The following is an 11670-nucleotide window of genomic DNA, read 5'->3' as shown; positions in this document are numbered from 1 at the left end:
GGCTAAATCTTGATAGGGAAATGCGGAATGTAATGGATAACACGGAATGCAGAGATGACCATCAGTATGACATGGTAACATGGCAACATACATATACCAACGGTCATACACGCCATACATAGTTTAGTACAAGCCCAGGCCAAGGTACAACTACGATGAAGGACGATACATCTCATCAGAGGCATTCCAAGCTCCTATACATTATTTTTCTACACCTCCGGAACGTGATACACACCAAGTCGTATCCCACAAGACACGCAGGGCTGTGGAGATTACAACTGTTACAATACTAGTAGAACTACTACCAACTCAGACGTCTCCGTAGTAATCCTCATAGAAGTCACCACCATGTCCTGGGAGCTGAACATGATCATCCGGAAACAGTCGGTCCTGTGGAGCTTGCGGTCCATAGGGACTCGGGTGTGGCCTTGGTCCAACAAACGGTGGCAGACGGGGTCCACGAGGAGGGGTGATGCCTCCTACATCACGCCATTCCATACATTCTGGCAGACCAGATCGCACGGGGTATATGTCCCTCATGTCCATAAACCCAGCTTGCACGGCAGGTGCAAACCGTGTCAGGGTGGCCCAGTGATCAGCACGAGCATTAAAGAGCTCCATTCGCAAGGCACGATTCTCACGGTCCTTGTCCTCAAGCATCTCGGTGGTGGTACGGAGTAGTGATCCCTCATGGGTAGAATCACAGTAAGTGGCCTGATAGTACCCCTGTGCCCCAGGGAGTGCTGCTGGCATATAGCAGAAGTCGGTGTTCTGAAGCAAGGCAGTCCTGGCTCGCATGATAGTCATCATTGAGTAAGCTGCGTCCTGCACGGACATCTCGATAGTAACCCCAAGTCCATAAGAGCAATGGAGGGGTTCAGTGGCTCCAGGGTAGGATGGGTAAATCCTGACGGTGCAAAGATATTGACTTTGATTAAAGTCTCGGAACTGCTCCTCGACGGTATACTCGGGATACCAACGATAGCCTGTCTCAACCATCACTCGGACCAACATGGCCGTGTGACCAGGTACGCCGATGCACCGGGTCAGACGAACCACTTGGTTCTGGGAACGGGTGGCCATCTGAAAGCACGAAATAATGCAAGGCATTAGTATTTCTAGGAGAATTTGGACAACATAACGGCTGTAAATGCTCGAAAAAGGAATTGAGACATTCGCAACAGTTTGCAGTACCACTCAACAACATCATGTCAGGGTTCTGGTTCAACCGACAACATACTAGGGTAGTAGAAACTGAACCGAAGCATGGAACCAACAATCCTATAAGTTACTACGGATTAGTAACACGTGAACCTGATAGAGAGGAGAGAGCCTAGTCCTTAACCCGCGTAGAATGAGAAGAGTACGACTCAGATCAGAGGGCATGAGGTAAAGGAGTAAAAGCACCTTACGTTCCCTCCCACAATCAATTCCCCTACATATAACTAAAGCATTTCTAGACTCGACATCGACCAGTTTGGCTTATCGCACCTACAGGCAGTCCGGCTCTGATGCCAACGCTGTCAGGACCCTGATTCCAAGTCACACCGATCTAGCCTGTAACACCTCATATCACATTGCGGCCTCACGCACGGTACTCCCACGGGTGTCGCCTTACCATGGCCCGGGACCGTTTGCGCCTTTTGGCTCACGTATATGACAATGTCGCTAGCATCCATATCACAGAGAACCCGGGCCGACATGGCTAGTCGTGAACCCAAAGCGGCACTAACGTATGGGGACAGGCATACATGAGTCCACATCGAACGTGTCGGTCAGCAGCGTGTGAATCCGGCCTGTAGCACTGGGCTAACAGGACTCCGGGAACCGGGCTGTAGCGGACTACTATGGCTCAAGGAGGCACCATACTACATTTCCCCATAAGAGAGGCTGCTAAAGATAAACAACTAGATTGTCGGATCCCACACATACCAAGCATTTCAAACATACACACAATATGCTTGATATGTGCAAATACAACATGGCATCACAACAAAACTCTACAACTCAAGTACTTTATTTAAAGGGCTCCGGAGAGCCTTACATAACTTGTTCATACAGATAGGGGTCACATGACCCGACACTCAAGTCATACAATCATACAAGCACATGCGGAAGCAAACTGTCTGGGTACAGACTCTAGAAAGAAAGAAGGCTTGACGAAGCCTGTCTATCTACATAGGCCCTTCACAAGCCTAGATTACCACCTGGGTGGCAAGTCACTCGTCGTCATCGAGTTCTACGTAGAACCCGTCAGAAGGGGCGGTGTTGTCGTCTGAAAACAGTAATTAAAGCAACATGAGTACAAAGGTACTCAGCAAGTCTTACAACAGATCCTACTATACATGTTCATTCTCAAGAAGGTAGTGGGGTTATTGCAGCAAGCCAGCTTTGACTCTTGGCTAAGCTATCCTACGATACACCACTTGTGAAATAGTTTTCGCACACGAGTCCACTAATCACCAATTCAATACTCCACCGTGGATCCTCCCTCGTCATCCACGAGAGGGCCATCCGCGGTACTCACACTTATCTTGAGGCTTTTAGTAGTATCCTTTTACTTGTCTATGAACTGCATAAGCGACCAAGTAGTCCTTTACCGCGGACGCGGCTATTCGAATAGTTTCATACCCTGCAGGGGTGTACTTCGTCACACACGCTCTCACCACTTATCGTCGCTACACGACGTGTACTCGGCAACCTTCAAGCGGAAGCCCAACGTGGGTGTCGGCCACAGCCTACCTAAACACTCGAGTCTCTAGTCCAGGTTTATCGCCTATTCAGGTTCCATCCGCAGGGAGTCCGGCCGAGGTTTCCACATACGGCCCCGAACGATGTGTGCAGGGTTCCCGGTCACCAAACGGGCGACTCGGTACACCGGGCCACGAGCCTACCGCATCACAACCCACCCCTTGGTCAGCGCTGTCCACGGCCTCCAGCTTACTACAAACACCAGAAACTACGTGCAACTCCTGGACAGAGGACAAGGGTGAATAAGAAGCCGAGGGGGTCCATTGGTTTCGGGCCTAATGTGTGGTAGTAGCTGAATCTTAAATCACGCATACAGATCTCAGTTCTTAGGGACGGTCTCAATGAAACAACCCACCATGTACTCCTACATGGCCTCCCATCGATACCTTTACCAAATCGTGTTCAACACTTCACTCTCTTTACCGACACACACACTTTCACTCTAGTTCATCACCCTGATGAGCCAGACCTGACACAACTCTAAGCATAGCAAGCATAGCATTGTAGGAACACAACATGGCTCAATCAACTCCTACACATGCTAGTGGGTTTCATCTAGTTACTGTGGCAATGACAGGTCATGCAAAGGAAGTGGGTTCAACTACCGCAACACACAGCAGTTTGAATCGCGTTGTCTTAATGCAGTAAACGAGAGCAGAAGCGAGAAGATGGGTTTGTATCGAAATGATCAATGGGTTGCTTGCCTGACGGAGTGGTGGTGGGATACTGCCCTTCAGTTGGATACTCGTGAATATCCTCGGAGGCAGGACCTACCACGATGAGCATACCGAAGCACAATCAACACCAAGCAAGTGCAACAATATGATGCATGCATGAGACATGGCAAGATGGATGTGTTGGGCTAATGCAACTAAGACCAGATGGGTTTGGACTAATTTGAATCAAAGATTCAAATTCCAAGTTCATAAATGGCCCATATTAATGCTTTATCTTGTTCTGTATAAAACAGTAGGTTAACTTGCTTAATCATGCATGAAACCAGTACAGATGGATAGAATGGATTTTTCTGATCATTTTTCATATATAAATCTTTTCATTCTGAGCTATAGATTATTTTCTATGATTTTTTGAAGTTTGTGATAATTTCTGGAATTTCCAATATAAGAATAATTCCAGTAAATGCTTTACTGCGTCAGCCTGACGTCAGTGTGACGTCAGCAGGTCAACGGGGTCGTCCAGGTCAAACCTGACGTGTGGGTCCCCTGTGTCAGTGTCACTGTTAGATAATTAGTTATTTAGGATTAGTTTTAATCTCTAACTTAGGTTAATCAGCAGGCGGGCCCCACTTGTCAGTGACCCTGGGGGGTCAAACCGTGGTCTAACCACGTTGACTCGCCGGCGTTTAGCCGCCGGCGACGTCCAGACGCGGCGGTGGTGTGCGGGATTGCTCCTCCGGCGACCAAAAGGACGGCGGAGAGTACCTACGTGTAGCTGGGGGCGAACCGCGTCGACTGGTGGTGGTAGTGGAGCTCGGGGTCGCCGGAATCGACGCCGGCGACGAGCCGGGCGGCTGCCGGGGTACGGGCGTGGTTGAAACCGTAGCTAGAGAGCACGGCGAGGAACGTGTGAGGGTGCTACGGGTTCCTGGCGTTGCGGTGAAGCTAATGGCTACGGTGGTGCGGCCGTTGGATGGCCGGAGCCTCGTCGGCGACGAGCTCGTGCGGCGGCGCGTACGGGTGAGCTTCGTGCGGTAGCTACAGAGCTCGAGAGAGAGAGAGGAGAGGATGGGAAGGTGGCCATGCTCACGGCGGTTGCGACGGAGCAGGCGGCGAGGTCGGAGGCGAGCTGTTGCAGTGGCGACGGCGGAGGGGATCTCCGACGGTGAGCGGCGAAGGCGAGGTCGGTGACGGAGCTTCAGGGCAACCGGGCGCTCGGGGCTCGGCTTGCTCGAAGGAGTGGGCGACGGCGGTGCTGTAGGACACGGTGGAGTGGCGCGAGGTCGACGGTGGGCGCGGTTACTCCGGTGAGGTGTCTGCGGCGGCGTCGGCCATGGTGGGGAGAAGGCGAGGGAGAGGCAACGGGGGAGAATGACGGTGTCCAGAGGCTCGGGGCGCGTCGAGGGAGGTCGGCCAGCGCATCCGCGGCGAGGGCGGCAAGCAGCTGGCGCCGTGGCGAGCTCACGCTCGCCGGCGTCACCTCTCTGCCTGCTCTGGCGAGAGCAGGCAGCTGACTGGCGCGGGCCAGCACAGTGCTGGGCCGCCAGGTGGGCTGCCAGGTAAGTTTCTCTGCCTTCTATTCTTTTCTCTTTTTATTTATTTCTGTACTGTGTTTTGAAATAGTAAAAATACTATTTCATTTGGAAAAATCCTGAAAATATTCTGGGGCACCTTTGAGATTATTCCCAACAGCCTAAAAATACCTTCAAGATTATTTGGGCATTTGAAAATATTTATAGCATTTAAAATGCCCAAATGCAAATACTTATGGCTTGTGCAAAAATCCAAGATGGCCTCCAAAAATATGAAACCATTTTTGGCAGAGGTTTTAGCCAAGACCAAAGGTGGTGAACATTTATGGAGGGCATTTCAGGTTCATTGAAAAGAATTTTAGTAAACCCTAGTTGTTCCAGGGGGGTGCTGGGGGTTTCTGGCATCCCCATTTCAGGTTTCTGTGAAATGTAGACATGATGCAACACTCTAATGCATGAACTAACTAGGATGTGACACGGCGGATCAACTGGCGGAAGGAAAGCTCCGGCGCACCCCTACCTGGCCGCCAAATGTCGGATTTCGGGTTCCGGCAAAACCCTTGAGGTTCGAACACTGGGGTGTGCATGAAGATTTCCCCCTACCTAATCACGCCCTCAGGCTCACCCCAATCTCAAAGCTTAGCCCGACGAACCTGCAACACAAGAGACACGAGATTTATACTGGTTCGGGCCACCGTTGTGGTGTAATACCCTACTCCAGCGTGGTTTGGTGGATTGCCTCTTGGGCTGAGGATGAACAATACAAGGGGAAGAGCAGCATCCTGAGGAGAGGTGTTCTTGTGCTTGGTGGGTGTGAGGATGGAGTGGATCCAGTCCAAGATGAGTTGCCTCCTACTGTGGTGGCTAGTCCTATTTATAGAGGCCTGGTCCTCTTCCCAAATATTGAGCGGGAAGGGATGCCACAACGGCCAATTTGAAGGGGGACATCTAGTACAAGCTATCCTGACTAAAGGTGGTTTTCGCCTGCCAAACGCTCTGGTGATGACGCCGTCTTGGGCTCCACGGTGACCTCCATCCTGCTGGTCTTTATGTCGTTGCACCGATATGGAAACCTTTGCCCGACGCCTCAGTACTCCTCTCCCGCGCTTGCCTCCTTAGCACCAAAGAGGAAACGAGGACACTGTGCGCGCTGGCGCCCGCCTGGCGCCTGCCTGGTCTTGGTCTTCATGGCTTACGTCATTGGAACCTCGCGAGGTTGGCCTTGCCTTGATCTCTCTGCCCCTCGCGAGCCAGCCTGGTGAGGCCGCTCCCGAGGAGGTCTTGTGTCGGCCGCCTCGCGAGGCTTGGCCCCTCGCGAGGGTCTTGAGCGTTTGTTGGTGAAGACGGGCCGTACTGGGCCATGAGTGGAGCCACGCCGTGGGCCGCAGGCAGGCAAGTCTGGGGACCCCCGTTCCCAGAACGCCGACAAGCACTAACTAGGGGGAACCAGTGGCTCCTTCTCGCGAATCCAAATGAACTCACAAGAGCAAAGGTAGCAAGATCTCTCGGATCTCTCTAGCAGTCTTGCTGCATAAGCTTGTAGCTGAATGGTTTGACAAAGGTTTTCTAGAGGATGGGGGAGATGGGGTTTTATAGCAGGGACAACCCCCCTTGGCTAGGTGTGAAAATGGTTTCAAAAGTAAGTAGGTTTGCATGGCTTCGTTGGGTGAATAAGCTTTGGGAGTTGTTGCAGAGCTCCTTGGAAATTCGCGAAGCCTTGATAGCCTGGACACCTTCCACGAGAATGACTAGTACTTTTGATTCACAACTACAAATGATGTGAGGTCTTTTTGCATTGGAAAGATAATTTGATTTAGCTTATGTTGATGTACCCCTATGGCCCCGTCTCTCCACCACACGGGTGTGGCACAACGAGACATCAGAGGTAAAAACTGACAGCATCAGCTTCACTTGAAACTTGTTTTCTCCAAACTTGTTCCTCCAGACCGGTTGCTTCAAGAGCTCATAGGTTGTTGGATTTCTTCCATGTGATACCTAAGTTCAACCAACAACTATGGGGATGAAAGCATAGTTGTGTCATCAAGGTTACAAGGTAAACTTAAGTTAGCGTTCACCTGGTCACTTATTTGTTTGGTGCGACTTCTTGTGATTGGACCTATAATTGTTGGAGACTTGTCTATGGTTGTGGTGTACTCATCATCCTCCCCCTCTTGAAAAGGAGTCGTCCTCGACTCTGATGGTCCAAAGTATGGAGAGAGGTCGGACACATTGAAAGTTGGACTAACACCATAATCCATCGGAAGGTCAATCTTGTAGGCATTGTCATTGATCTTCGCAAGCACTTTGTATAGACCATCTCCATGTGGCTGCAACTTGCATTTGCGTTAATCCGGGAAATGATCCTTCCGCAGGTGTACCCACACAAGATCACCTTCTTCAAACAACACCTTCTTTCTTCCCTTGTTTGCTCGTTTTGCATATTGTTCAGTCATCTTCTCAATATTTTCCTTGGTCTTCTCATGAATTTTCTTCACGAAGTCAGCACGCTTACTTGCATCAAGATTGGTTTGCTCCTGCAATGGTAAAGGCAAAAGATCTATGCGAGTATCAGGTTTGAAACCATAAACAATTTCAAAAGGACAACATTTAGTGGTCGAATGTACTGCCCTGTTGTATGCAAACTCCACACGGGGGAGACACTCTTCCCACATCTTCAAATTTTTCTTTAAAACTACTCTCAGCATCATGGATAGTGTGCGGTTGACAACTTCTGTTTGTCCATCCGTTTGTGGGTGGCATGTAGTGGAAAAGAGAAGCTTTGTTCCTAGCTTTGCCCACAATGTTTTCCAAAAATAGTTCTAAAACTTGGTGTCATGATCTGAAACAATAGTGCGTGGTACTCCATGTAGCCGCAGGACTTCCCTGAAAAACAAATCAACAATGTGTGAAGCATCATCGCTCTTATGACACGAGATAAAATGAGCCATTTTGCTAAAGCTATCAACCACCACAAACACTGAATCACTCCCCCTCTTAGTGCGTGGTAATCCAAGAACAAAATCCATGGAAATATCTTGCCAAGGTGTACTAGGAATTGATAAAGGCGTATAAAGTCCATGAGGGTTTAAACGTGACTTAGCTTTGCGGCAGATCTCACAATGTAGCACGTAGCGCTCAACATCACGCCTCATCCTTGGCCAAAAGAAATGGTCGATCAACACACTCTCAGTTTTCTTTGCTCCAAAATGTCCCATGAGACTACTAGCATAAGCCTCCTGCAAAAGCAATAGACGAACAGAGCAATCTGGGATGCACAATTTGTTAGCTCAAAACAAGAATCCATCATGCAAGTGAAACTTTTCCCAACCTTTCCCCTCACTACACTTTGAGTGTGGATCAACAAAATATGGGTCATTGGCATACAATTCATTGATGCTTTGTAACCCAAGAATTTTAGTATCAAGTTGTGAGAGTAAAATATGGCGTCTAGACAAAGCATCGGCAACAACATTATCTTTTCCTTTCTTGTACTTGACAATATAGGGAAAAGATTCTATGAATTCACTCCATTTTGCATGTCTATGATTCAGTTCTGTTGACCCCTAAGGTGCTTTAAAGATTCATGGTCGAAATGTATCACAAATTCTTTAGGCCACAAATAATGTTGCCATGTTTCCAAAGATCTCACAAGTGCATATAATTCTTTGTCATAAACTGGGTAATTTAGAGTTGGACCACTTAGCTTCTCACTAAAATATGCAATAGGCCTACCTTCTTGCATTAGTACGCCTCCAATACCAACACCACTTGTATCACATTCAATTTCAAAAGTCTTACCAAAGTTGGGTAGCGCAAGCAATGGTGCAGATGTCAATTTTTCTTTCAGCTCCCGGAAGGCCTTCTCTTGTGCGTTTGCCCACTTGAAGGGAACATCTTTCTTGGTTAGCTCATTCATTGAGGCAGCAATGGTGCTGAAGTCCTTCACAAACTGACGGTAGAAACCAGCAAGGCCCAGAAAGCTTCGTACTTGGCTTACATTTTGTGGAGGCATCCACTCACGGATGGCCTTGGCCTTCTCCTCATCTACCTCCACACCTTGACCTGAAACAACAAAGTAGAGAAACACAACTTTTTCTATGCAAAATGTGCACTTTTCCTTGTTAGCATATAATTTCTCCTCTCTTAGGACAGCAAGCACACACCAGATGTGTTCAACATGTTCATCCAAAGTTTTGCTATAAATCAGGATGTCATCAAAGTAAACAACCACAAACTTGCCAATGAACATTCTAAGCACATGATTCATTAATCTCATGAAGGTATTAGGTGCATTTGTCAATCCAAACGGCATAACTAACCACTCATACAAACCAAATTTTCTTTTGAAAGCAGTTTTCCATTCATCACCCTCTCCCATTCTAATTTGGTGGTAGCCACTTCGCAAGTCAATTTTAGAAAAGATGGTGGCGCCACTAAGTTCATCAAGCACAGGTATGGGGTGCTTATACCTCACGGTGATGTTGTTAATAGGCCTACAATCACAACACATTCGAGAAGATCCATGTTTTTTGGGTACTAAAAGAACGGGTACAGAACAAGGAGAGAGACTTTCCCTTACATAACCTTTGTTTAGTAGACCTTCAACTTGTCGCTAAATCTCCTTGGTTTCCTCCGGATTTGTGCGGTATGGTGGTCGGTTCGGCAATGAGGCTCCTGGAACCAAATCATTTTGGTGTTCAGTGCCTCTTTGTGGTGGCAGCCTTGGTGGTATCTCCTCGGGGAACACATCTTCATACCCCTGCAAAATTTCAGCAACAACAATAGGAGTGGTAGAGGATAATTCGTTAGTAGAAAGGAAGTTGTCCTTGTACAAAAGTACAAAGAACACAGAATTGGGTTCTCTCAACTCTCTCATATCCCTTTTCCCAGCCATCATAACTAATCCCCGTTTTCCCATGTCTTGGTCAATTTAAGCTGTGGGGTTTTGTTTGGCTTTGGATTCTCTCGCTCACTATGTTGGTGGATGACACTCAAGTGTTTCTCACTCACTCTCTCTTTCCTTTTCAGATAATCCATCAATATTTCTTCGGGTGTCAAAGGGAGTAAAGATATGTGCTCTCCCTCGTATTGGAACGAGAGACGATTAGTACGGCCACTGATTTGCACATCACGATCATACAACCAAGGTCTTCCCAACAACAATTGGCATGCTTGCACACCACATCACATTCCACTTGATCTCGATACTTCCCAATGGAAAACTGAACGGTGACTATGTTGCTTACTTGAAGTGTACCACAATCATTGAGCCATTGCATCTTATATGGACTTGGGTGCCTTCTTTGTTTCAGTCCCAATTTCTCTATCAAATCTGAACTTGCAATGTTGTTGTAGCTGCCATTGTCAACAATAATTCTGCAAACCTTGTCCTTGATGGTGCCACGGGTGTGAAATATATTATGTCGCTGCCCTTTCTCTTCTCTAGCTGCATTAACACTAAGAACACGATGGGAAACAAAGCAATCTCCCATGTCGGCCTGAATATCACAACCACTCTTCTCGCCCTCTTCATCCTCATGATCATCCGATGCTCCATTATCTTCATGCTCACTCTCAGATTCCCATTCACCTTGTTCATTCACAAAGGTAACTCTTTTGTTTTGATATTCAGAAGAAATGTGACCATGCCCTTTGCACTTCCAACACTCAATATCTCGGCTTCGAGATGATGGTACATCCATGGGGTTAGAAGTACTTCCAGTAGCAGAAGGAGCACGCTTGTCAACATTCCTAGGAGCCGGTGATGATGCCGATGAAGCCGCTGTTCGCCGGGTGGCGGTAGGGTGTGAAGTATGCTGAAACTGAGAACCACCATGAGAGGCACTTGGCTGCGACCTTTGCCATGGTGTGGTGGTGCAGCTATGAGATATCCGTCCATGACCACTCTGCTGCACCTTCCTCTCTGTGCGCTTTGCTTGCTCTAGAATATCTTGTAGAATGTTATAGGGAAGCATCTCCACAAAATCAGAAATTTCAGTGTTGAGACCATGCAGAAATCCTACCATCTTTGACTCCTCGTCTTCATGAATATGAGCATGAATGAGCAGTAGTTCCATCTCTTTATAGTACTCATCCACCATGCGCGTACCTTGGCTGAGGCATTGCAATCTGTTTCGGAGATCTCTTTGATATTGTGAAGGAACAAACCTTTGCCTCATGGCTTGTTTCATCTCTTCCCAAGTGTCAATGTGGTCACGGCCTAGCAGCAGCTGATTTTCTTGTAGTTGATTCCACCAAGAGAGTGCATAACCAGAAAACTCAACACAAGCAAGGTTTACTCTCTTTGGATCAGCAAGGTTATGGATACAAAAAATTTGATCACACTGCTCTTCCCTATCGAAATATGCATCGGGGTCTTCCCTTCCTGTGAACTTGGGGACGTGCAACTTGATTCTTGCTATGTCATCTCGACCAACTCAGTCACGATGTTCTGCATGACGCCCATCTTCAGTAGCACGATAGTATGGGACACCATCATAATCATCTCCATGACCACGAGCAACACGCTCATGAGGGTCATAGTAGTGCCCACGAGGACCATGGCCTCGCCCTCGGAGTTGTCCTCCTCGCTGCCCTCCATGAGCAGTAGCACCACGCCCACGAGCAGCAGCCACATGTCCACCATAGCTGTTGTTATCATCCTCCAAGGCACCGTCAACAGCAGCATGCACGGAATTCTCATCCCCAAC

At 48.2% G+C, this 11670-nt stretch overlaps 1 protein-coding gene across 1 annotated transcript; it reads right to left on the bottom strand.

The window, feature by feature from the left end:
- Positions 1-7305: 7305 nt before the first annotated feature.
- On the bottom strand, positions 7306-11061 carry LOC141021777 (uncharacterized). The gene is made up of 5 exons (XM_073497628.1): positions 10207-11061; positions 9665-9719; positions 8693-9022; positions 8079-8225; positions 7306-7517 (listed from the first exon to the last, which is right to left on the bottom strand). The coding sequence occupies exons 1-5, from the start codon at positions 11059-11061 to the stop codon at positions 7306-7308; spliced, it is 1599 nt and encodes a 532-aa protein (XP_073353729.1).
- Between the last annotated feature and the right edge of the window lie 609 nt (positions 11062-11670).

Source organism: Aegilops tauschii, chromosome 4 (genome assembly GCF_002575655.3).
Source record: "Aegilops tauschii subsp. strangulata cultivar AL8/78 chromosome 4, Aet v6.0, whole genome shotgun sequence".
In the NCBI taxonomy this organism is placed as follows: domain Eukaryota; kingdom Viridiplantae; phylum Streptophyta; class Magnoliopsida; order Poales; family Poaceae; genus Aegilops; species Aegilops tauschii.
Note: the sequence above shows the minus strand (reverse complement) of the source record. Positions and strands in the feature narration are given on the sequence as shown.